The sequence below is a fragment of the Natrix helvetica genome, assembly GCF_964273705.1.
Source record: "Natrix helvetica genome assembly, chromosome: 2".
Classification (NCBI taxonomy): domain Eukaryota; kingdom Metazoa; phylum Chordata; class Lepidosauria; order Squamata; family Natricidae; genus Natrix; species Natrix helvetica.
Window position 1 is genome coordinate 255,623,929 of NC_138552.1, and position 26,960 is coordinate 255,650,888.

At 42.7% G+C, this 26,960-nt stretch overlaps 1 protein-coding gene across 1 annotated transcript in view; it reads left to right on the plus strand.

The window, feature by feature from the left end:
- Positions 1–2,355: 2,355 nt before the first annotated feature.
- ACSS1 (acyl-CoA synthetase short chain family member 1) overlaps positions 2,356–26,960 on the plus strand; it is a 49,397-nt gene continuing 24,792 nt past the window's right edge. Inside the window, exons 1-2 of the mRNA XM_081944769.1 lie at positions 2,356–2,908; positions 17,782–17,878. Of these exons, the coding sequence (XP_081800895.1) occupies positions 2,581–2,908; positions 17,782–17,878 (425 nt within the window). The 5' untranslated portion in view covers positions 2,356–2,580. The remainder of the gene's footprint in view (positions 2,909–17,781; positions 17,879–26,960) is intronic.

Sequence of the window (26,960 nt, forward strand, 5' to 3'; positions counted from 1 at the left end):
GACTGGTACCGGTCCAAGGCATGTCAGAAATCTGTCTCGGCAAACAAGTGAAGCCCCATCCTTGGGATGCAGGCAGCACATGAAACCACGCCCCCTCTGGTCTGTGGCAAAACCTCTCTCCACAGAACCAGTCCCTGGTGCCCAAAAGACTGAGGGCTGCTGGTCTAACTGATGATATGATGGCATATGCCTTGTAAAGTCATTGCCCAGGGATCGCTTCCTCAGGTTGAAAAAAAAAACAGGGAGTAGAATTGTGAATAACAGTGGTATAATCCATTCTGATACACACTTTGGGGTACTGCACTGATGAGAAGGGGAAATTGGATACTTTATCTGGATTTACCCAGTTATTTCCTTCATAAGGTAGAACAGAAGAATCACCTGGTGTCCTACTTTCTATTTTATTCTGCCTTTATGTACCTAAAAGGAGGTAACAAAACATCAATTCCTTTGGGATTGTCTGGGCAAATTACCCTCAGCATTGTTTCTAGTTATTCTAGGAAGTTCTCTGTTCTTTGGATATATGTGTAGGAAGTTATCACCCAGCCCTCTCCCAGAAAAATGAAATATCCTAGGAAATATTGAAAAGGCAGAACATTATATTTTCCTGGATGTGAAAAAGGGAGAAACACATTTTAAACACAAATTAAATTCCTGCTGCTTCCTGCCCATCCCCACTTTGTCAATGGGCCATTAAGAAGACCAAGCTAGTCCACTTTACATAATAAAGAGTTCTCCCCATCAGGTCCAGGGGGATGGGATTAAGGCAGGATATTGCCTTTTACTCAACTGACCACATGGCATCTGAGAACTCAACCAAACCTGGATTCAAAACTCAGCCTAGAGCCGTGATGGTGAACCTATGGCACGCGTGCCACAAGTGGCACGTGGAGCCATTTATCAGGGCACGCGAGGCGATGCCCTGTCAGCTGGCCAGCGCGCATGCGCGCGATGGCCAGCTGAGTTCACCTTTTTAAAAGCTATTTTTCGCCTTCCCCAGGCTCCAGAGGCTTTATAGGAGCCTGGGGAGGGCGAAAAGAACCTCCCCCACCCCCCCGGAGGCTTCAGGGACGGTCCCTGAAGCCTTCGGAACGCTTAAAACCACCCTCCGAGCAAACCGGAAGTGACTTCCGGGTTGCTCGGAGGGTCATTTTAAGTGTTCCGAAGGCTTCAGGGACCATCCCTGATGCCTTCGGAGCGCTTAAAACGACCCTCCGAGCAACCCGGAAGTCACTTCCGGTTTGCTCGGAGGGTCGTTTTAAGTGCTCCGAAGGCTTCAGGGAAGCCTCTGGACAGTCCCTGAAGCCTCCGGAGGGCCTCTGGGGGGTTGGGGGAGGCTCTTTTTGCCCTCCCTAGGCTCCTATAAAGCCCCTGGAGCCTGGGGAGGGCAAAAAAAAACATTGAAAATGGGGGGAGGTCGTGCGTTTTGCGCGCATGCACACTGGGGAGGTCGCACGTTGCATTATGGGTGCGGCACGCCCGCACTCGACCCCCCTGCGCTCCCCCCACTTGTGGCACGTGAGCCAAAAAAGGTTCGCCATCACTGGCCTAGAGGGTTGCCCTTGCACGGGCCCATGAGAGTCTGGCAACCAATCAGAATACATTTCTTACACAGGAACAGGAAACAGATAGGTGGGGCCGAACAGATTATAAAAAGCCCTGCAAGCCCTTCTTCCAGGCTCTCTTCTCTTCACTCTTCTCTTCTCTTCTTCTCCACCAACATTGAAGCATGTGATCACCTTTTCTGTTCAGGACTCAAGGCATGTGGTCCTGTCCACCATTAAAACCATCTTTCCAAGCAGCCTCCGTGTCTCCAGTGTCTTTTTCTCCACTTGGAGCCGAACCCAGAAGGACATTTCTTCCAACATATGGATGGATTTAGATAATGTACATTCTTGTAACTTTATGGTTCCCCCCCCCCCCCCTTTTTGCTCTCGTTTTTGCAAGTTGTGCTTTTTAAAAAAAATAAGTTATATTTTAGCTAGTTAAACTGGAAACTGTCCACAGTAATTTTCTAATATTCTGGGCAAGAGGAAGGGTTTTTTTTCCCGAGGTAGCTGCCCCAACTCACGATTCCCACCGCGTGGCTCTTATATCCTCCATAAACCTCAAGCATGTGCGCGCGCTTGAAACCACTTAATGTTCTTGGACTTCCTCAATGGACATGTTAGCCTCGGATCACCCTAACTGGCATTTGCAAGTTATTTGGGAGGGATGGGGATCGTCCTCCTACGGGGTTCTGAAGCTTCAGGCTGCCCTGAGCCTCAGCGGCACCAAAGTTTGCTCAGCTTCTTACAAGTTTCTTCCGCGTTGTCAAAGCTGGAGATTTCTGCGAGCAACTCCTCCAAGTGCGGGCGGACAGCGGGGGAGGAGAGAAGGGAAGGAAAAGGCGTAATGCGGAGCAGAGGCGGCGCGCAAGGGCCCCCTTGGCATAGTTGCCTGGCGCCTCCGTGATACTCGGGCCGTTCCCCCCGCGACTCTTCACTAGTCAGGCGGCGCCGGCATTCGGCGGGCTACCCGGCGTTTCACCCGCCCTCGGCTCCCTCCCTCTCCGGTTTTCGGTGGTGGACTCAAGCGCCCATGGCAATCGCCGCCTTGAGCCACCTGCGGAGCGCCGTCGGAAGGCAGCAACTCTGGAGGCACAGCTGTCTAAGGACCCCCTGGGCACCCCTCCCTTTTGCCTGCCGTAGCAGAAGCGATCGCGGGGGCCGAGATGAACCGCGCGCTCCCTCCCTGAAGGGAAACTATTGGCAGCTGTGCGAGCGGGCAGCCCGGGAGCCCGGCCCTTTCTGGGGGGCTCTGGCACGGGAGGCCCTGCAATGGGACACCCCGCACCACACCGACTGCGAGTGGGATTTCGCGCAGGGTCGGATCCGCTGGTTCTTAGGCGGTCAGTTAAACGTGGCGGGTAAGAGGCGCCTTTCCTTGACGCGGGGGGAAGGAACGGCGACGGCACCGAAACTGCCTCGGGTCCCTCGGCCCTTTCCTTCTCCGGGCGGGTCGATGATATTTTATATTTAGCCTCCGGGTTTCGAAAGAGGAAGGCGCGGTGTAAGCTCTGCTCTTCGGCATTTGGAAGTCACGCCCAAATTGTCTGCAGGCGAGTCACACCCGGGTTATCTGGAATCCTGCACCCTCTAACCGGAATATTGGCGTAGCGATAGTGCGGTAGAAAATGGGGGGCAACGCAGTGACAGCACCGAGGTTTCATCCGACTCATCTTCCCAAACCCGGTCGGGTGTACGAACGCATTCTAAGAAGGCCTGACTCGAAGCCGCAACGTTTTGCGGCCGAGGCTGTACTTTATGTGCAATAGCTTTCGATCAAAACACTCCACCCTCGAACACAGAGAGAGAAGCGAGAAAGAGGAAGAATGTGGCTGAAAAAACCGATCTTGGTTATAATAGGTTGAATTAGGCTAATTTAAATACTAGCTTCCCATTGCTTGATGGGTGCCACAACCAATAGGATTCGCTGAGTGAGAGAAGGTTCAAGACAAAACTTTAAAATCCTTGGTTACTGTAAACACTGTACTTATGCTCGCAAGTACAATAGGAGAATCCTAGAGGAGGGATGGGATATAAATCAGTCGGTAAAAGGTTATGAATTAAGTAATGCCAACATTCAAAACCCCTGTATGAAAATGAAATTCTAGCACAGAGAGCATTTTTTCTGTTGCTTAACATGTTCTAAAGAATTTGACCATCTGTTCTATAACCCACGGTTATAGAATGAATGCATAGCCTTTATTGTGTCACTTACCAGTTTAATTATATGACTTAAATTATAGACTCCCCAAAACAACCTATTAAGGAAACTAAAGTGCCATTATTGAAACAGAAAATGAAACAGAGAAGTACATGGAAACTAAAATACTTAGGTAGTATTAAGATCTGAAAAAGCAGCTGGTCTAGTTTGATAAAGGACTTTAGTTACAAGTTTTTACTACTTAAGTACTTAAACACTAACATACTATTTTAATATGCTACTAAGATTTTAAATGTGAAAGTTTGAAACATCACAATATTTAAGAAATTTCATCAGTTTTAATTTATTAAGACTGTTTTTCACTTTTTCCATGGGTTCAATGTGCCTGGCTAGCAGTGGTGTGTTCCAGATCCCGTTCCAACCGGTACGGTTGGAACAGGACTGGCATCGCCCACATGGATGCTCGCGGCGCGTGTGCATTGTACCTACCAGTGACGCCTCTGCGATGCTCCAGCTGCTTGGCAGAGCGTCGCGCAGGCGCTATATGCGCCATGCGTGGAAGCACCAAAAGCTTTAAAGGACAGGTAAGGAGCTCGAGCGGGCGGGTGCGCCCTCTGGAGCACCGTACCGGAACGGTACCCGGTGCTCCGGGCAAGCTCTGGTATGCCCATACCGGGGCGTACCGCCTGCAACCTACCACTGCTGGCTAGACATTTTAACTTCAGTTTCAATTGTTGTCTTCTGAAACCTACTATTACAATATAAGTAAAGCAACTTTCAACTCCTCCTAGATTTTTTAAGATTTTAATTTCAGTCTCTTTTGCTGGAGAAGGCTTATGGCACTACTTACAATAAGTATTTATTTTATTTTTATTTATTTATTAAATTTATATGCTGCCTATTTCACTGTGAAGGCGACTCTGGGTAGCTTACAAAAATTTAAAACATAGGTACAAAATATTAACACATTAAATATTAAAATGAACGGAGATTAAATAAGTAAAAAAACCCAGAATACTGCTCAGTGGAGGTGGCATTTTTTTTCTTAATCCATTAACTACCTCCAACATGGAACCCCCCCCCCCCATTGGGGCCCCAAGCCAATCAGTAGAGCAAAGTTTTGAGATTTTTATGGAAGACTAAGAAGGTGGGGGTGTGATTTTCCAGAGGAGAAAACGCCAGAATTCTTTGACCAGGGAGGACTTCAGCGTGCTCCTTCTGCTGAAATAAATGGGGGGAGCCAATCCCATTGGGGTGAGAAAATTTCTCATCCTGGACTCATGCGATAAAAGGGCTTTTCAACAACTTGAATTCTAAATGGAAGCAGACTGGCAAGCAGTGTAGTTCACGCAACAGTGGTGTTACATGGGCCATCCTAGGAGCCATTAGAACTGTTAGCATGGTGGCATTCTGCTCCAGCTGTAGTTTCTAAATACTCTTCAAAGGATAGCCTATATAGAGCGCATTCACCTGGGTGTTCTTTATTTTATTCATTTACTTATCTGTTGATTTCTGTATCTGCAGAACTCAACCAAGTCACCCTGGGTTGCTTACAATTCTAAAACTATTAAACATTTTAAAAAATCTGGAAAATAAATTCAACCGCAACAAGATAATTAACCATCAAACAATATAGCCAAGAAATAGGGCCCTTAACATATTCTGAGCTCCAGGCCTGAGCACGTAGTCAAGTTTTAAAACGTTGCAAAAAGCCAACAGGGTTGGTGTCATTTTAATGTCCTAGTGCAAGGGTGTCCAAACTTGGGAATTTTAAGACTTGTGGACTTCAACTCCCAGAATTCCCCAGCCAGCCATGCTGGCTGGGGAATTCTGGGAGTTGAAGTCCACAAGTCTTAAAGTTCCCAAGTTTGGACACCCCTGTCCTAGTGGATAATATTCCACAAGGCTGGGGCTACAGCACAGAAGACCTGTCTTCCAGTTTGCATTAGTCAACACTCTTTTGCTGACCGGAGCTGCAGCATGCCCGATCATTGGATAGAACTGAAGGAGCGTTGGAAAACAACGGTCTTCAGGTCCAAAGCCTTGTAGAACTTTAAAGGTGACAACCAATACCTTGAACTGCACTTGGAAACACATAAGGAACCAGTGGAGCTCACATTATTAATAGTGGTGTTACATGTGCTATGTAGCCAGTACTATTTACTACCCATGCAGCCACATTTTGCACCAGCCTAAACATCTATTTGACTGTGTGACCAACCATTATAATAAAAAAAATATTTATATGCCTTTTTCTAGGCCTGGTACAAATTAAAAGAAAATCAGAATAGTTACAAAACTGTTGCCAAAAATTAATGCAGTGAATTATTTTAGTTAAATAACAATTAATTGTTAATGGAACAACTAATCAGTAAAACCCAATTGTTATAATTAAAATAAATGAAATGCAACCATACATATTTAAAGGAACACCCAAGATACTGCAGAAAGTATACACACCCATAATGAATAAGAAAATAAATACTATGTTAAATACTTGGATATTATGAAGCTTTGCATACTTTAATTAAATTAAAGCAAGAGTGAAGCAGGCTAAAGAAATGAAAATTTGATAGCATGCAATCACAATGTACCGCAATATACTAAAAACCTAGTCATCAATAAAAATGAGTCTTGAAATAGCATTTTTTAAAGTAAATGAAAACAAAGAATTGAATGCAGAATATCATTCTGTAATAATTATGTATATTATTGATTGGTTGAATCAGCCTATTTTGACTTGATAAAAACAAAGCTTAGGAACACAGTCCTTTTAAAATACTCCACCAGAATTCCTTTGAATGAGTGCCCTACAAATGTACTTAATAAAGAACATCCTTAGACACTCCATTGTTAGTTAAATGGTGGCTTTATGTTGTTCAGCAAATATAGATACAGAAGATTGACAACAAATAATGCTGTATTTCAGATCACCTTGTTTAGAGTACAGTGACAAAGAATTGCCCAGATGATAAAAAGAATGTATTCTATTGTTAACATAGATTGTAAGGCAATATTTGAAGACTAATGATAACCAGCCCAAATTCAAACCAAACACAAAATATGAAAAAAAAACCACTTGTTGAATCTCTCCCTAATATTCATATAGAATTTTATTCAAAGGTACAGAGATGGCAAATCTAGATAAACTCAGTGGTTGTGATAACAGAATTGGTTAATAGAATTTAAGGTGACCAACTTTTTTACAATGAAAAGGAGGACAAAACATGTTCTATTGTCCAAAGGAATTGGACTATAGTCTTCAACTTGAAGTACTATTTATGCCCCTGTTTTCAGACCATTCCCCCCTCCCCCCAGTTTCTATAACCCAAAGGCATCTGATAGCATTGATGATTAACAGTAATACAAACAGTAATAATATATTAAACTGCTTCTTAGCAGATACTTTGCGTGTGTATTTTGATGTTGCATACGGTTCCAAAATTTGGGAAGTAAAATCCTCACTTAACTTCCATTATGTCTTAGCACCAGATTATTTGCAAATATAATTAATTAATCAATTAATTAAGGATTCATCAGCAATAGTAAAGATAAAATAAAAACTTAAATTTATAGCGGAATATTATAATATCACTAACTAGATTATTTATTTATTTAATCACATTTGTATAGCCAGCCATCTCACATAGTGACTTTGAGTGGCACACATAATAACAATCAAAAACATATGAAAACCATTAAAGCAACCAATTTAAATTTAAATAAAAACAAATACATAGGGTGCATTCCATTAACTGTCACATAACAATCTCCAGGTTATATGACATCCCCAAGCTAGTTGATAAAATCGTATTTTAAAGGCCTTTCTGAAGGGCAACAGGGTGGGGGCCAATCTCAACTTTGAGGGGAGTGAGGTTCCACAGGGTGGGGGCAACAAACGAAAAGACTTTTTTCCTACAATATTTCCTGCATGATGCCATTCCCTAGCAACATTCCCTAGCAGATGGGGCCCGCGAGAAGCTTTACCTGCCAGACTTGATAGGATGGATAGATCAAAGGTGGGTTCCTACCGGTTCCACCCCATTCCTGCCATGCCCCCAAACCAGTTCTCTGGTCAGTGCCGCTGGCGCAGCCATCTTGTTTTTAAGTTCTGCATATGCGCAGAAGAAGTTTAATTGAACTGCGCATGCACGCACAATGCACATTCAGTGCACGCATGAGCGAACCAGGAGTAAAGCTGGGAGGAACCCAATCCTGGGATAGATGTTAGAGAACAAGTACCCTTAGGTCTAGGTTAAAGTTTTATAACCACAACTAAAATAGCTAGCTAACCCTTACAAATAAAATATCTGTGACATCAAAAGTTATTCAACAAAAATATAGACTGCAATTTTATTAGTCTGTATATACATTTAATAATATTTAGAGACTGTAGTTTTTTAAAAATATTTATACTCTCCAGTAAAAACAAAAGCCTTTTCTACATAGAAACTCTATTAGAAAGATCAGATCCTGTCTCATGTTCTAATATTTTAAGTATTTATTATGCACAGTAAACTGATTTATACCTATAATTAGGTTCAGTTTATTTTAAAAAATCTATTAGGGCTCTTTCTTGTACACTGCAAAACTTGTATTTATTGAGAAGTAATTTTCAAGAGCTCAATAAAACTACTCCCTAATCATGATTTGTTTTGATTTTTCTAATGTAGATTAGCAAAACAGTGTTATAAAACAATTAACAGACCAAGAGCTGGTGTATTCAGTTCTTCAAGAAAGCAGAATTAATTTTTCGATTACCTTTGACATGGCTGGGTTTGGATTTTGTTATAGCAATTGGCATAAGCTAAAAAAAACTGAGAAAAAACATCGTTTATTTTTCCAGACCTACTATGTATTATCTTCATCTGCTGCATTTTATAAGTTAATATTCAACAAGATAAGTGCCTTTAATTGCTATAAACAGATAGCTTATTCATAATTAAGACACTGCATTAAAACCATTTCAGTTTGATCATTGACTAATGTTTAGTCTTGTTCCAAGAATAAGTTAGTTGTATTCCAAAAGCTATATATCCATACAGTGGATTTTATTAATGGTAGTTACTAATTTTCCAGAAATCGTCTTATGTTTTAGATTCTTGCTAACTGTAAAATTCTTGTAAATAAATTCATTAAGGCAGAAAAATCATTAATGAACGGGTTGGTTGAAGAGCCATAGTATGCCATTATTTGGTTCTCTGTAGATATTGAAAACATTAATTTAATTGTAATGTAAAATGTGCATTAGTATACTATGGAATGGTGGCACAGAATTACCATGGATCTGTAATGATTATTGCAGAATTTGATAGCCACCCATCTTTATTTTTAAAAATTATATATGATCCCTGACTTGTGCTCTCCCAATTTATTGAAAATTCACATTTATGGATTATGATAATTGTAGTTTATCTGTGGAATACCAGGGCAAAATTGGAATAGAGGTTTTGTAGAGGAAACATTTGAAATTGTAAGAGCGATGTCAGTCAACTCAGCACAAACCGTTATGGATTTTATTACATTTAAAGAATAGGGTTTTCTCAGCTAAGCTTAAACTTTAAAATCCACAATTTATCACATCAAATTTCACACGTTTTACAATATACAAGTCACAGCACTTTAAAACTGAATCAGGATAATAATTTAACTGGCAATAAATATTCATAACAACACAGAAATTACGAACACACCAATTCTTCTTTATTAGTACAGTATTAAGAATACCGTAGAGCAGGGCTGTCAAATTCGCAGCCCACGGGTCAGATGCGTCACACACTGGCCACGCCCATGCCTAGTTCAGCAAAGGAGAAAAAAGTCCTGATATGTCACGTAATGCCACCACGATGACACAAATTTGACACCCCTCTGGTAGAGTATAATTTATAGAGTATAGCTGTGTAGATTTTGGAAATGATCCAGAAGACCTTACAATACCTCTCTGCTACTATACATTAAAGTAACTATCTCAATTTTCAAGCTTCCGTTCTTGCACAAAAACACATGGCTGCTTTTATGAACCCTTTTAAAGACGCAGCTATAATGAGTAGGGACTGTATGTAACACTTCTAAAACATATTACAGATCATTTTCAAAAAGTATGCACAGCCCTAGTTTTTAAGTATGTGTGTATTATAGTGTATTGTACATTATAGTGTCTGAATGTAACTATATTCCCCTTTATTCTTTACTTCCCTTTTTATAGTACTCCTTGTATTTTTCAACTCCTTGCCAGATCTTGTTAAAATGGAATCTCACATTAAATTTAGGGATACAGAAATATTTTAGAAATTACAGAAATATTTTTTTAGATAAATGCAGGTTGCATTTAATACATGTATTTAGCATCTGACTTCTATTTTATTTATTATTTTATTAAATACATAACTCACCTTTATATTAAATAGTTTAAGATCACTAGCAAGAAAATAAATAGAATAAAATTGTATTTAAAATATTAAAAATATTAAAACTGAAATATAAATAAAACAGCACATCAGTGTCTTTGCTCAATGGTTTAACCCTAATTTATTTATGGGATGTATTTATTTAATTCATCTATTATGGCTACCCATAATACAAGCAAATCTGGAGAACAGAAGTAAGAAGATCAATATAATGGCAAAATACAGAAAAGATTATGAAAGTAGCAGTCAAGATCAAAAATAATAATTTGGAGGCTATTGTAGTCTAAGTTTCTAACTGGGGGTCCCCAACCCCCCAGGCTGTGGACTGATAGCAGTCCCTGGGCAGTTAGATACTGGGCAGCCAAGCGAGCAAAATTTCATCTGTGCATGTGCAGGATGTAGATAGTTTGTAAAACTATGCCACCCCTCCCCATCCATGAAAATTATTCCCCCCCCCCAACTAGTCCCTGGTGCCCAAAAGGTTGGGGGCTGCTGTTCTAACCTCTATGAATGGGAGATCAAATGTGTTTACAATTGGAAGATAGTGACCTGATTTAAAATAAGTCATAATATGGTTCCCTTTTGGCACAGTATATTGAAGGACAGTAGCCATTGTAATTTGCAGATGATGATTTAGCAATAGCAATAGCACTTAGACTTATATACCATTTTATAGTGCTTTACAGCCCTCTCTAAGCAGTTTTACAGTCAGCACATTGCCCCCAACAATCTGGGTCCTCATTTTATCCACCTCAGAAGGATGGAAGGCTGAGTCAACCTTGAGCCCGGTGGGATTTGAACAGCCAAATTGCAGTCAGCCGGCAGTCAGCAGAAGTAGTCTGCAGTAACTTAACTTTAACCATTGCGCCACACAAGGCTCTTACATGTTTAGGAAAATATGTAAACCCTACTCGTGTATACTAACATGAATGTGTGCGTGCAGTGCAGTGACGTGCGGTGAGGTTTATGGCTGGTGAGGCTGGTGACATCATCAGGAAGGCGGGGAATGGGACCACGTGTGCAGGAGGCTGAGGCAGCCTCAGCCTCCTGCACACATGGTCCCATTCCCCGCCTTCCTGAGTCAACATGAAGGGGACCACAGAGCGCGAGCTGGCAGAGCGCGCTCCATGGTCCCCTTCATGTTGACTCAGGAAGGCAGGGAATTGGACCACATGTGCCTTTTCCCTTTTCCCTTTTTTTTTCTTTTCATGATGAGAGCGGTGAGGCTCTGCCTCCCCTGCCTCCCCTGTCCGCACGTCCCTGGTGCAGTGTGTGTGGTAGCTAATTATAGAATAGTATGATCCAGAGGGCAGGACAAGAAACAATGGATAGAAACTAATCAAGGAGAGAAGCTACTTGGAATTAAGGAGACACTCCCTAATAGTGAGGAAATTAATCAGAGGAACATATTGCTATCAGAAGTTGTGGGTGCTTCATTAATGGAGGTTTTTAAGAAGAGAGGACAGGGTGTAGACCAGAAGACCTCCCAAGATCTCTTTCAGCTGTATTCTGATTGATTGATTGATTGATTGTGTGAACCCAGCCTGTGTGGGATCAAGCATCTGCTCAGGGAAGTTGATCTAGGATAGTTAACTGCAATTTTATCACCTTCCTGTTACTTGCCTTAAGTTAGGCAGGAATTTAAGTGCAGCTTGTTCTACCAAATCTTTAATATGTAAGTCAGAATTGACTGTTTATCCTGGTTGAAGTATAATACAATGCAATGCAATGCAATGCAATGCAATGCAATACCAGAGTTGGAAGGGACCTTGGAGGTCTTCTAGTCCAACCCCCTGCCTAGGCAGGAAACTCTATACCGTTCCAGACAAATGGCTATCCAACATCTTCTTAAAGACTTCCAGTGTTGGGGCATTCACAACTTCTGGAGGCAAGCTATTCCACTGATTAATTGTTCTAACTGTCAGGAAATTTCTCCTCAGTTCTAGGTTGCTTCTCTCCTTGATTAGTTTCCACCCATTGCTTCTTGTTCTACCCTCAGGTGCCTTGGAGAATAGTTTGACTCCCTCTTCTTTGTGGCAGCCCCTGAGATATTGGAACACTGCTATCATGTCTCCCCTAGTCCTTCTTTCTCTTAAGCTAAACATACCCAGTATCTGTAACCGTTCTTCATGTTTTAGTCTCCAGTCCCCTAATCATCTTTGTTGCTCTTCTCTGCAATTGTCTTCCCTGTCATGGATGCATCAGCAGGCCTTCACTCAAAAGGAGTGTTTAAAAGTACCTTAGGTTCTTTGATTTCGAAGCAACAAACATGCTATATAACAATTCACTTGGTTCTACTACCCACTACAGGATGAAATTGCTTCTCCTCTCCACCTCTCTATCTCTGTTCAAAACACTTAGCTTTCATTAGCAGATAAGCTTGGGGCTCAGAGCTGATAAAGATGCATATGACCACACAACCTTTAAAAAGAGGTGGGGTGGGGGAATACTGATTTCCTCTTTTGTCTTTTTTTTAATGGCTTTTATCTCATTGTTTCCTGGAAAGATGATTTTTCCTATCATTCTGCCAAAATTCTTACCCAATAACAAATCCTTAATAATTATGTTGCCAAAAAAATGTTCCTTTTATGATTTGAGCTCTAGATCTCTCTTCCTACAGACTTACAAACTGACATGAAGTTCCTCCTGAAAAATGCTGACTCAGATTTGAATCTTTCTAGGTCCAAGGAGCTGTCAAAGTTGTAGTAAATCTATGTTTCTTTACTTCGAAAATGTTTTAGAATCAGTCTAAAATTCACTTTATTTTAACATTTGATCTTAATTGTAGTGCTAAAAATTTACTTTCAACAAAGATATGTGTAAATAAAAGGTGGTAGGAAGTTTAGTGTGTTTTGATCTAAAACCTTCACTATGAGCTTTCATCTTGTGATGCATTCTTTTTTTAGTTGTAGCATTGTGATATCTAAGAATGATCCCTACACATTTTCTTCATTAATGAATAGTACATTTATTTATTTTATTTATTTATTCTTCGCATTTCTAAACCGCCCCCTCTCCCAAAAAGGGACTCGGGGCGGTGTACAGTCCACATAACACATAACAGGTAATAAGTACAATATAAATATACATATACATATACATATACACATGGAGGAGGTTAAAAAATTAAAAGAACTGTATAGAAGAATAAAATATGGCTCTAAGAGCCCTAAAATCAGTTAAATTTAAAATACTACCCTTAAAATAAGCAGTTGAGAGTATACTTCCAGGAGGTAGAAGTTGTAACAATTATAATTATGCCAGGCCAGCTAATCGAAACAGGTGAGTCTTCAATTTTTGTCGGAAGGAGCGGAAGTCCGTGGTGGTTCTAATGTCGGGGGGGAGGTCATTCCAGAGGGTTGGGCCCATCACAGAGAAGGCCCTATTCCTTGGCGCCGCCCGTTGGCATTGCCTGGTGGACGGCACCTGGAGAAGGCCCTCCCTGTGAGAGCGGATTGGCCGCAGGGATGTATGTGGGAGGATGCGATCCCGCAAGTAACTAGGTCCTATGCCATGGAGCGCTTTAAAGGTAGTAATCAGGACCTTGAAACGCACCCGAAAAACCACAGGCAGCCAGTGCAGCTCGCGCAGGAGTGGTGTTACGTGGGAATATCTAGAACTTCCCATGACAACCCGCACAGCCGCGTTCTGGACTAGCTGCAGTCTCCGGGCGCGTCCCAAGGGAAGCCCCATGTAGAGAGCATTACAGTAGTCTAGGCGAGACGTCACCAGCGCATGAGTGACATTTGTTTGGCTAATGTAATTAAATGGGTTCAATACATACATACAAAAATTGGAATATCTTCAAGTTGTTCAGAATATATTAGTATTCCATAAAACAAACTATTTAAGAAATTTTGTACTATAATAATCAGTGGTAGGCAAATGCAACAGACTGAAGCAGTGCACTCCTGATCTATTTTGTCAAGATGTTTGATTCTTTTTTCTTATGAGGACTCTTGACTCAAGCATACAGTAATAAACTGAGCCCAAGTGTATGTAAATTATTCCTCTGCTTGCTTCTGTTTTTCTTCCTTGTATTCCATTTCTATTTCATAGATAGTGGTAGAGTCATATCTAATATTTAAATGGAATACCATAATGAAATTGTATACCTTTGGGCTAGATTAAGGAAGTAGGAAAATATCCTTGAAGAAGGCAGTAACAATCCCTTCAGCATTATTGCCAAGAAAGACTACATGGAGAAGTCCAGGTACTTAATGGCTTAGCAATCTTATTAATCTTAGTCAATCTTAGAATATTAATTTTAGTCAAATGTTCTGTCAAAGCTGTTATTTGTAAAGCAACATAAGTATAATTAGTGTTATAGAAAGTAATATTTGATCAGCAAAAACATATAGTAACTGTATCAGGTAAAAAACTATCCTATTTATTAGCTGAGTATAAAATGTATGGTTGTGAATTAAACTGAAATACAATGGAAGGCTGTTTATTTTACACTGATTACATCTGAAATATTGAAATGAGTAATGAGAGTGAATGGAAAAGCTATTTACATAGGCTTATGTAGACTCATGAGGTATTGCAAATGTTGGCAACAAAGCATTATAGAAAGATTAGGGTAAGATAGTGATTAATACTGTATCTAACATTATTTATCTTTTGATATTTTAAAATGTGTATGGGCTACAACCTGCTATCCTGCACTATTCTTTCTAACTACGTGAGTTCTGTACTTTATTGTTGTACTAGCTTCAGTTCTATGTTAACATTTAAACTTACACTCCGCCAACTACTTCTACCTTGGCTTTCTTTATTATTGGGCTGTTTAATGATTCATCTGTGCTTGACCATCATGATATTGGGACTGCTACACTATTTCTTGACATGACCATCAGTGTTACACCTTATAGTGTTGGTTCTTGCTTTGCCTGACTTTGGCTATTTTGACTTTAGCTCTGTGCTTATAATCCTTCAGCATTGTCTCCTCCCTTGTCTTTTCTTTTCTTGACCATTTGGTGCACCTGGTCCTGTTTGGCTTGAACTCTTCATTGGGTGTTTTAGTTTGACCTTTTCTCTGCACCTGTTAGTAATGTGGCTGACAGTATTGGCTGCTACTATGGCCATATTCCTTGTCTTTCTATTGCTACTTCCAAGTTTGGCAGGCTGTAACTTCCTTTCCTTTTCCTATTACACTCTGTTGAACTCTATTACTTCTATTTTTAGCTAAGATAGCTCCTGGTATCACTGCCTTTAGCTATGGCTATGGTTATACGACCACTGGCATCAACATTCAGCATTTCCAGACAACTGCTAAGCTTCCAGAGTCTTTTAGAGTTAGACACTGCAGTTCTACAGGCAGGAAGACTAACCATTTCCCCTTCTCTCCCTTCTATCTTCTGGTTTGAATTTCTCTTACAGCTTGTCACTACTAAACTTTCTAGTAGAGAACTTTTCCTGTTGAGGCTTACTAGCCACCTGGGTTGTGACCGCTACTTCTCCAGCTTTGTCTGAATCTGCTGTAATTACATTCCTCTGGAATTGCTTCTCCAACTCAAAAGCAACTCCTTCCTTGTTCGCAACAAGTATGTAGTTCTTCAGTAGTCCTGCATAGAGTACAAAAACACATTCATACACTGCCAGCTATAGGTTTATCTCTCACCCCGCATTTCTGCCTTCTTTTTCTTCTTCTTCTAACCTTAGTCCTCTGGCATTCTTTTTTCCAATTTTTTGTCAGAGGAAAAATATTTCACCCTGAACTAGATGAGGTCTTAGACCGCGGCTTTTCCAAACAGCATTATCTTTAAGGTGCGAAAAAAGAAATAAAATCCCAGAAAACATATTCTAATTAAAAACAAGCTTTAATACAAAAATAAGAAAATAAAGAAATAAAACAAATCTATCTAATTGTTACATTTTGGCAGAAGCAATTTGTCTACCAGCTTCCTGGCAGACGGACAAAGATCAAAAAGGAAGAGAAGTCTCTGGAATGTGTGAAGAGCAGGCTCAGTACATCATTGTCAGATAAGACCTTACGACCTGCGCAGTAACTCTTTCAGTAACTATTTAGTTTCAGTTCGGCTAGCAAACATTTAACGCAGTGACATTTTTGTTGTTCTGTTTTCTGGCACTTTGAAATCCTGCATTACTCCTTAATTATGAAGCAACCAAGCCATCAAGGAAGTCCCCCTTTAGAGAGAATGTCTCTCTTTTTTGAGGAAAATACTAGGAAACGGTAGTACTTTTTTCTTTTACAATCATCCTGTCACAAATACCAGTACTTTAACCTCTCAGTAGCCAATGCAGCAACTGAAGTATAGGTGTTATGCTGCTAGACCTAGTTAGCTAGATTTTGGACCCGTCAGGTTTTCCAAGCTGTCTTTGAAAGCAACCTAGCATAGGTGTGTAGTTGTGTAACTACATGATGATGAATGTGTAACTTGTTATCAAAAGGGCTTCTTAGACCAAATGCACATTCAGATGCAAAACATTTCTAATTCATGTAATATACCAACGATGGCGAACCTTTTTTGGCTCGCGTGCCATAAGTGGGGGGAGCGCAGGGGGGTTGTGTGCAGGCGTGCCGTACCCATAATGCAATGTGTGACCGCCCCAGTGCGCATGCACGCACTACAGGCGCGACCTCCCATTTTTGCATGCTTTTTTTGCCCTCCCCAAGCTCCAGAGGCTATATAGGAGGATAGGGAGGGCGAAAACAGCCTCCCCGCCCCCCGGAGACCCTCCGGAGGCTTCAGGGACCTTCAGAGATTTCCGAAGCAGTCAAAATGACCCTCCGAGTAAACCGGAAGTGACTTCCGGTTTGCTCGGAGAGTCGTTTTAAGCGCTCCGAAGGCTTCAGGGACCGTCAAGAGGCTTCCCTGAAGCCTCCGGAGCGCTCAAAAAGACCCTCCAAGCAAACAGGAAGTCCATTCCCGAACTTGCAGTTTGCCCGTAGGACCTTTTTTTGCGCTCCGGAGGCTTCAGGGAAGCTCATGAAGCCTCCGGAGGGCCTCTGGAGCCTGGGGAGGGCAAAAAATGGCTTTAAAAAAGGGTGAACTCAGCTGGCCAGTGCTCACATGCGCGTTGGCCAGCTGACGGCAGCGCCTCGCGTGCCCTGACAAATGGCTCCGCGTGCCACCTGTGGCACACTTGCCATAGGTTCGCCATCACTGTAATATACAGTAGATTAAAATAGACATTATTTATTTTGTAGTGGTGATCAAAACACACAATTATACCCTGTGCCTCTTAATAGTTTTAGGGCAGGGGTTGGTTCCGGCAGCCACTACTACCCGTTTGCTCATGGGTGCACAGTGCACATTTAATGTGCACTGCATGTGCATGCGCAGTATAATAAAAATAGTTCTGCATATGCGCAGAAGCCAAAAACAAGATGGCGGCACCTACAGTGCCACCAGGAGAACTGATTTGGGGGCGTGGCAGGCCTCGGTCTCTGCCAGTTCCAGCAACCCAGGCAGCCAAACCACTACTGGTTCAGCCGAACCAGTCCGAACCGGTAGGAACCCACCACTGTTCTAGGGTTGTATCCACTGTTGCCACTATCTGTCTTGAGTTGCTTGTCTAGTAACAGCTGTTCTTTGCTATTTTGCCTTCTGAGGATTTTTTTTTTTTTTGTAAATAGCTCAAGGTGATAAGCCCTTTTAATCAGTAATAAGCTACATGTTTTGTTTTTTGTTCTGTGCAGTTAACTGTTTGGATCGGCATGTGCAACATACACCAGACAAAATAGCTTTGATTTGGGAAAAAGATGAGCCCGGTACTGAAGAAAAAATAACTTACAGGTATGACATGTTCCATCTACTTGGTTTCAAAATTATCTGTGCAGAATTTGGAAAAGTCATACAGTGTTGCTTGCTTTTGTATGAAATCTATGATAACACTATTCTTAGAAAAGACATCACAGAAGAGAAAATGTTTATTCTCCTGTGCGCTGCTTGGAGAGTCCAAGCATGGGTTAAATACAGTCTATCTGCCCTAGGACTGAGTTGATTTTTTCTTTAACCACCCCTCCTTTGCCTCATTGAGGTAAGTTTTAAAAATTCAGTCCGCTCATTAGGACTAAATTTGGGCAGATCCTCAGTTCTAGATCAGATAGACTGGACTCTCCAAATAAAACACAGTGAATTTAGAATTTTTTATTTTTGTATAGATTGTTGCACAGCATAAATTAGGCTTTATAGGAAGTTTCAGTTGATTCTGAACCTGCTGAGGTGGCTGTCAGGGCTCCGTGGACCTGCTGGTCGCACGCAGCGTGTGGAGTAGTGGAGGTGCTTGTCCGGAAGCTACGGGGGAGGGCGGGGGTGGCAGGAGGCTTCCTGTCAGTTTCCCAGCCACTTTGTTTCCCTTTATAGCCTCCGGTTGCTCATTTAGAACTCCGGGGGTGTTGGTGGTTTCTCCTCAGCCCGACAAGCGCGGTGGCCATTTTGAAAGTGTTTTGCGCTCTTTCGGAAGCTGCAAAAGGAGGTGTTCAGCTCAGAGAGTGGTGGTGCGCGGCGGCAGCCATTTTAAGTGTCTTTTCTTGCTGGATCATCATCGGGAGACTCAAAAACCACCGTGTCTTTATGCTAAAGCCCCTCAGCTGCAGATCACTGCCAGGAAGTCTCTGACCTTGTCCGGGGCTCTGGCAAGGTCTACCTCCCTGCAGCACAGTTAGGGACCACTGAGTGCGGCCTTGGAGCTGTGGCTATTAGGTCACTCCCCTATAACTGTTGATCTGCAGGCGCAGCAGAGCCTGCTGGCCCTTGCCTAATGCCACTCTACTGCTACAGCCTCTTTTCTCCATCGGAGGACGACCTATTGATCTGCAAGTCACCATGGCAGATGGAGGTTTGGAGGCGCAGGAGGAGATGGCAGGGCCCTCTTTGAAACGGAGTAGGCCAGATCCTCCATCACAAGGGGGGAAGAGACAGAAAGGGCACCATAGGGAAGGAATCCCAGGGACCCTCCAGCAGTAAAATCACCCCCAGGGAGGACCCCGGGAGGCACAAGCCCGTTGCAAAAACTGCAGGGAAAGCAAGAGAGCAGCCCAGATCATCCGAGCAGAGGGCTCCCTTACCTGACCCTCTATTGATCAGATGGGGGAGGCGGAACCCGGATCTCCTCAGGGAGATAGCTCCCCATCGATGGTTGAGGAGGTGTTATGGGACTCTTCACCTGAGGCCTCCTGGGATACCCTGACTCCACTAGTTCTTCCATTAGGGAGGAACCAGAGCCCTTTCAATGTTTCCCCCTTCAGGAGGAGGACACACGTTCGAACAGAGCTAAAGGCAGGTCTGCACCTTCTAGGGCTCGGCTAAAGAAGGCAAGGGGCCTGCCTTGTCTGCAGAGATGAGGGAAGTTATTGCCATAGCCATCTCTCAGGGTACAGCTGAGGGGATCCACCAGAAGGATGCTTGAGCCTCTGGTTCTTCCAAGTCACGGCCACACACAGTTCAGAACAGGGACCATGCCCCGGCTTCTCCTGGCACCTCGGTTGCCACGGAGGGATCTGTCTTGGAGGAGGAGGAGGAGGAGGAGAAGAAATTTGAATTATTGAAGGATGAGAATCTTCCTCCCAATAAACCCGCCTTCACCAGCCTATTTAAACCATCCCTATTCAAGGCCATCCTCCACAAGGCTAAGGCCTCCACTGAGTTAGGAGCCAAGCCCAAGGATAAGGCCGTTCCCTCTACCTCTCAGGACCCCAAGGAGGGTCTATTTAAGGAAAATGCCCCAACTCAGGAACTGATTCCAGTTCCTGATCTTTTTATGGACGTTGTCCAACACCAGTGGGCACAGCCTGGCGCCCTGGCCAACCCGAGTGGGGGAGATAAAAACTTATATTCTTTAGAGATCAGAATGGATGACATCTTGAAATTGCCGGAAGTAGATGCTCCGGTATTTTCATTAACTTCTAATTCAGCTCTGCCTGCGGACCTTCTAGAGGGTCTTAAGGCGGAGGATAAGAGGTTGGAGAAAGCCTGTCATAAAACGCATCAGGCAGCTGCCTGGGCAATCAGGGCATCCACCTCGGCGTCCTTCTTTATCAGGGCCTCACTCCTCTGGCTGCGCCAGCTTAGATCTAAACCTCTTTCGGAAGGGTCTCAATGGTGCCATGACATTAGCAAGATTATCACGGCTGTAGAGTATGCAGCCGAACTCTTTGCTAAATGCCGCTAAGTTCGCTTCTCAAGCGTTGGCATCCAATATGACCTCCCACCGCCTGCTATGGCTTTGCCACTGGCAGGCGGATATGAAGGCCAAGTGGAAGTTGGCTTCCGCCCCCTTTAAGGTGGCCAATTTTTTGGAGAGGCCCTAGATTATTTTGTAATAGAGACGAAGGACAAACACAAGATCCTTCCATCTACCCATAAGAAGAATGACCGGAAGGGCTCGGGATCGTTCAGGAAACAGAGCTTTCAACCACAAGAGCCCGCACAGGCCTCTTCTGCTACTTCCTTCTCCTACCAGACATCCTATTCCCAGACTGGGGACAGGAACCAGGATAGAAACTCATTTGGGTCCCGGGGTAGGCAACAGCAGACTTGCTTTTGGAAGTCCTTTCGTGGCAGTTCCAACTCCTGCCAATTCCAACGTAACCAGTGACCACCAACAGGTTCCTCCCATAAGTGGCTGTCTGCAACTGTATGCCCACAAATGGGAGGAGATCATCTCGGACTCTTGGGTCCTCAATACGATCAGGAGGCACCTAGTGCTAGAATTTCTATCCTTTCCTCAGCAGAAGTTCATCTGCTGCCCAACCCCCCAAAATCCCATGAAGAGATCCCTCATGAAGGTGGAGATTTGTCACCTTCTGCAAATAAGGGCCATAGAACCCATACCGAGGGAACAGAAAAAGCAGGGATTCTATTCCATTCTTTTCCTGGTCTCAAAAAGCTCAGGGGGTGGAGGACCATCCTGGACTTGATGCGCCTGAATCAACATCTGGCCTACAAGCGCTTCAAAATGCAGTCCCTCCAGTCCATCCTGGACTGCATAAGGCGAGGAAACCAGCTCACCTCCATAGACTTAAAAGAAGCTTACCTGCACGTTCCCATTCATGCATCGCACAGGAGGTTCCTGCGATTCCATTATGACAGGAGGCATTACCAGTACAGGGCTCTCTCATTCGGCCTCTCATCCGCGCCCAGGACCTTCACAAAGCTTCTGGCAGCTGTGGCAGCTCACCTCTGGGCCCGTTCGATTCGACTGGAATACTATCTGGACGACATCATCATTCAGTCCCCGAGCCATGACCAGGCCCTGTGAGACGTTCGGGTGACCATACGCACCCTCCAACAGCCCGGATTCTCAGTGAATCGGAAGAAGAGTCATCTCGAGCCGACCACATGAATTCAGCATCGAGGCACCATCATAGACTCAGTTTCTTGCCATGTGTTTCTATCTCCAGACCGCCTGCGCAACCTCAAGAACAGAGTGCATCAGTGCCGGCAGCTCAGTCAGTGCCGATCATCAAACTCTCACAACTTCTCGGTATCATGATTGCCTGCCTAAAGGTAGTTCCCTGGGCGTGCCTTCATGCCAGTGAACTACAGTGGTTCCTCCTGCCAATGCAGAAGTCAAAGGACAGCAACTCTCTGAGACGAATCCGCTCCCTTCGCTGGTGGCAATCGGCAACAGTAGAGAAGGCATGCCAGTTCAAGGAGCCCGAAAGAATCGTGGTAACCTTAGATGCCTCTACGGATGGGGGGCACATTGTCAAGGGCAGCTGACACAGGGCAGATAGACACAGAGGGAGGGACCTCACAACATAAATTGGCTGGAGCTGAGAGCTGCCCGGCTCTCCTACGACAGTTTTCAACACAGATTGTGGGCTGCCATGTACTGTTACTAACAGACAATGTAGCAACAAAGGTCCACATAAACTGGCAGGGTGGCACCCACTCCAGGAGACTCATGACAGAGGCAGAGTTTCTGGGAAGGTGGACAGAATGCCACCTAGCGTCCATCAGAGCAGACCACATATCTGGGACAAGCAATGTGAAAGCAGAACTGGCTGAGCCGGCAGATGATCGACAACTCCGAGTGGCGTCTGCATCTAGAAATGTTCCAACAGATAGTTTGGAGGTTCGGCCAACCGCAAGTAGACCTATTCGCTACTCATGCCAACACACACTTGCCAAGGTTCTTTTCCCATTCCCACTCGCCCCAGGTGGAAGGGATGGATGTGCTGAGGTGCAAGTGGCCCTCAGAACTTCTCTACACATTTCCTCCTCTCCCACTGATTCCGCAGGTAGTAGCCAAACTCCTAGCAGAGGAAGCGGAGATCCTCCTTGTGGCCCCACATTGACCCAGGAGGTCCTGGTACGCGGACCTTGTGGAGGATTCTTCAGGAGCAAATCTCCCTCAGTCAGGGGGCCATCTGCCATCCGGACCCCCAGTAGCTCCAATTAGCCATCTGGCACTTGAGGGGGAGCTCCTGAGGAAACAAAATCTCTCTGACAAAGTCATCAAAACTATACAAGCGTCCAGAAGACCATCCACTACACAAATATACGAAGCAACATGGGTTGCCTTCTCAGCCTGGTGCAAAGCACCTGGTATAAAAGACATTTCAACTTCAATACCGCAACTGCTAGACTTCCTTCAGGAAGGATTGGACAAGGGTCTGGTGCCCAACACTCTCAGTCACCAGTCACTGCCTTGTCCACCATCCTCACTAGGGACTCTTTCCTGTTCCTGAGTCAACACCTCAGGTCATGAGTTTTTTGAAGGGCGCGGCCAATATCCGCCTTCAGGCTATACGCCAATATCCTTCCTGGAATTTGCCGTTTGTTCTGCGGGCCCTGACGAGTGCGCCTTTTGAGCCGATTCGAACTGTGATTCTTTGCCATTTGACACTTAAGACTGCCTTTCTAGTGGCGATTACATCTGCTTGGAGGTTCTCAGAGCTTGCGGCTCTCTCAGTCAGGGAGCAGCTGTGTATAATTCATACTGATTAGGACATCTTGAGACTCGACCCCACCTTTATCCCCAAGGTGAACTCTCACTTCCACAGTGCCCAGGAAGTGATCCTCCACAACTTTTGCCCTAGACCTACGCATCCCAGGGAGCATACCTGGCATACGGTAGACGTTAGGTGAGCTGTTCGCATTTATGTTAGGAGGACTAAGGAATTTAGATGCTCTGAGTCATTTTTTGTGTCATTTCAGCCCGGGTCGCTGGGTTGCAAGGCCTCATCTTCTACCATTGGATGTTGACTACAGGCCTGCATCAAGATGGCCTATGAACATCAGGGCAGGGCCGTGCCAGGAGGCGTGACGGCACACTCCACAAGGAGTGCTGCCACTACAGCAGCATGGGCGACCCAAGCGTCCATCATTGACATTTGTAGAGCAGCTACGTGAGCGTCCCCTACTGCATTCATTAAAAATTACAGAATTGACACCTTTGCCTCAGCCAAAGCCTCCTTTGGAAGACATGTTTTGCAGAAAGTTGCCTCAGCTCCGAACAATTTGGACACTTACTTTTCCCTCCCTGGGAACCAATAGCTTGGGTATGTTCCATGCTTGGACTCTCCAAGCAGCGCACAGGAGAATGACCATTGGCTTACCTGAACGGTCATTCTCTGGGCGCTGCAGGAGAGTCCAAACCCGCCCAGGGTTTAACTAGGTGTCCAAGAATCCTTGTCACGGTTAGAATTCCGTAGGGTGTCCTGCAGCGGATAAGACCTTCGTTTTTAAAACTGACCTCAGTGAGGCAAAGGAGGCATGGTTAAGGAAAAAATCTACTCAGTCCTAGGGCAGATAGACTGTATTTAACCCATGTTTGAACTCTTCTGCAGCGCCCAGAGAATGACCATTCAGGTAAGCCAACAGTCATTTCATCAGAATAGTTTTGGATGATTAAAAATAAAAGAACCCACTGGATGTATCAAAGGCCTTTCTCGATTCATAGTGGCAAATTAAAACTTCTGGAAAGCCCACATGTAGGATGTCCCTATGATAACATCCCTCAGCAACTAGAATTGAGAGCCAGACATAAATTGGTTTGAAAATTGACCTCACATTCATTAATATGGGTAGACCTCAGGTTATGATAGCAACTGGGACCAGAATTACCATTCTGGTCTTACAATTTGGTTGTAAAGTATAATATAATGTGACTTCATCGCATTAATCCCAGTTCTTGTTGTAATATTTTAGTGAATAGATTTGGTAGTCAGTTTCAGTTTGCTTATCTTGCAGTATTTTACTAACTCCTTTTTAGAGAGTCACAGTTGTCATGACAGAACACTGTGAGTATTGCAAAATGTTTTTAACAAGGTAGTAATTCTGATTGTAATTAAATTTTTGTACTATATGGTGTTCAAGGTAGTGATTCTGATTGTAATTTAAAAAAATTACTATATGGTGTTCAAGGTGAGAATTATATTTATATTGCATAGTTATTTGAGCCTTAACAATAAGCAGTTTAGTCTGGTATGTATAAGAACATCATTCCACCACCTTCAATTTATATGGCCACCCATCTCACCTAAGCAACTTTGGGTGGCAAAATGTGAAGATAATAATTCAAAGTGAGAAAGAAAAATAAGAATATGTAGAAAAAATAAATCAACAAGATGGTTTGTATTTCTTTTTCATCTATTGCTAATCTTTTGACTCTTTCACAAGCATCTGATGAAATGGTAAGTTTATATTTGACTTCCACTACTTCAGGTTAACAGGCACTGAGTATGTTTGTGTGTATATGTACCTGGTATTTTATTCAAGTAATAAACCTTTTTCCTAGTTAGCTGAAACTATAATAAGTTAACCAAATTATAGTTTATTTAGTTTCAAGAAGCCAAATGTTATGAATTTACTGGAAGCTAAAACATAGAATCTACAAAACTTCATTTATTGCTGTTTATTTGTATGTTCTGATCTGTGTTTCTTTTTTAATGATGTTTTTAGTTGAGAATAGCATTCTTCTGGTTAGCACATAAGCTATTATTTGCTTAACTAGGCTTATAAAATAAACTACAGTGAAATGGGTTCATTAAACATGCTAATTCATGAGTTGCAACATATATAAACCAAAATGACTAAATTCACAAGATCTAGTAAATCAGTATTAAACAAACCACATTATAGTTTAGCATGTTGAGTGAATTCATCTATTGTATACAGAGCTCTCTCCTCATTTTGATGTTTCATTTGATTGCTATCAGATTAATCTGAATTCATTGAGCAAACTAAAAACTATTTAGCCAGCTGAGCCTGTTCAATCTGGTTTACTTTGAATGTGTTGGAGTACAATTCAAATTCCCAACTCTTATGTTGGTTGGTAATTCTGAGAATTATGAATCAAATTCTGCTGGAGACGCAAGGTTGGGAAAAAGTGATTTACGTTGTTTGCTGGTATACACTGTTCACCAACAGCATAAAGATTGTCTTTTGTTTTATTATAGCACTGTACCTTACTTGGTTACATTTGCAGTAACAAATTGATGTGGATGTACAATTGTTTTGTCTTCATGTATAAAAGTATTTTCCATATAAGGATATTATAATTATAAACTCCATTCATCCATGCAGGAATTAACATGGTTGCTGCTGGAAGGCACAGTTTGGATGCTGAAGATTAATACAGTATATATATATTTTTAACCTAAAAGCAGTGACCACTGTAATTGAAGTGTATTTTTTGAAGTAGCCTCCAGAAAAGGAAAGAAACTGGTATGATCAACAAAGGTTCACAAATAATCAAATACTATTGATCAAACCAGCATCTGTTCTTTTATTTCTGTGATGTTTGTTTGTTTTATTGGATTTATATGCCGCCCTTCTCCCAAAGGACTCAGGGCAGTGTACACCATTAAAAAACAAACAACTGCTGAAAAGTTATTTCTTTAAAAATAAGAATCAGCTTTCTTTATCTTAAATATACGATCACCAGACTGCAGACCACCATATAAATCCAAATAAACCAAACCAAACCAAACCAAATGAAGTTCTCAGTTTATTTCCTGAGTTTTCACAACAGGATAGAATAAAATATTGTTGTTTGGTTTAGGGTTCAGTGTGTGTGAACCTATGCAATTTAATTCATCTAGTTAACCATTGGGTAGCATTTAGGCCCATATACATTATGTGCAATTTAATCAAAAAGGATTAATATTCTAACATTCCTCTGTTATGTTGAGCATAATTACATTGCATTTAAATATAATACATTATTTGAAAAGAATATTTGATTTGCAGAGTAAAGCGTACTCTTGTGAAGTGTGACATTCATATTATAAAATTGGCAAGTGAAGGCATTTATGCTGTTAACACTCTTCTGTTTAGGAACTATTAGCACAAGAGGGCTGTTAACATTTTTAGAGTATCAGTATTCCTCTCTCCTCTTGGAAGGATAAATGGAAAAAGTTATGCAAAGTAGACATGAGAGATTTTTTTTTAAATTAGTAGGCCTCTGGCTGCTCTTGAATTGGCTTCTCTATTCAGATGTCTAGATAATGGCAAACAAGTGAGTTGCATTCCATCTTTAGCCTTCTTGCATGTGCCTTGAACTGAAAGCCACTGGTATTTTTACAATGAAGGAATTCAAAAAGTTAGCTTTGGATGTAACTTTAACTTGTGTGCACATAATGGACACTACTACAACATACTTTTCTTAACTAGGCACAATTGGATTAGGAAGGGGCAGTTTGCCTTCTTCATCATTGCTGTAGCCCAGGTGTCAAACTTGATCGTGTCATGTGATGTATCGTGATATTTTTTTTGCCTTTGTGGAGAGGGGCTGGGCGTGGCCTGTGCATGACACATCCGGCCTGCAGACCACCAGTTTGGCAGGCCTGCTAGATGATTTGTCAGGAGGTGAATCCTGTGTTCTACAATAGAAATTATAAGAAACCGTTTCATATAGTTTGTCAGT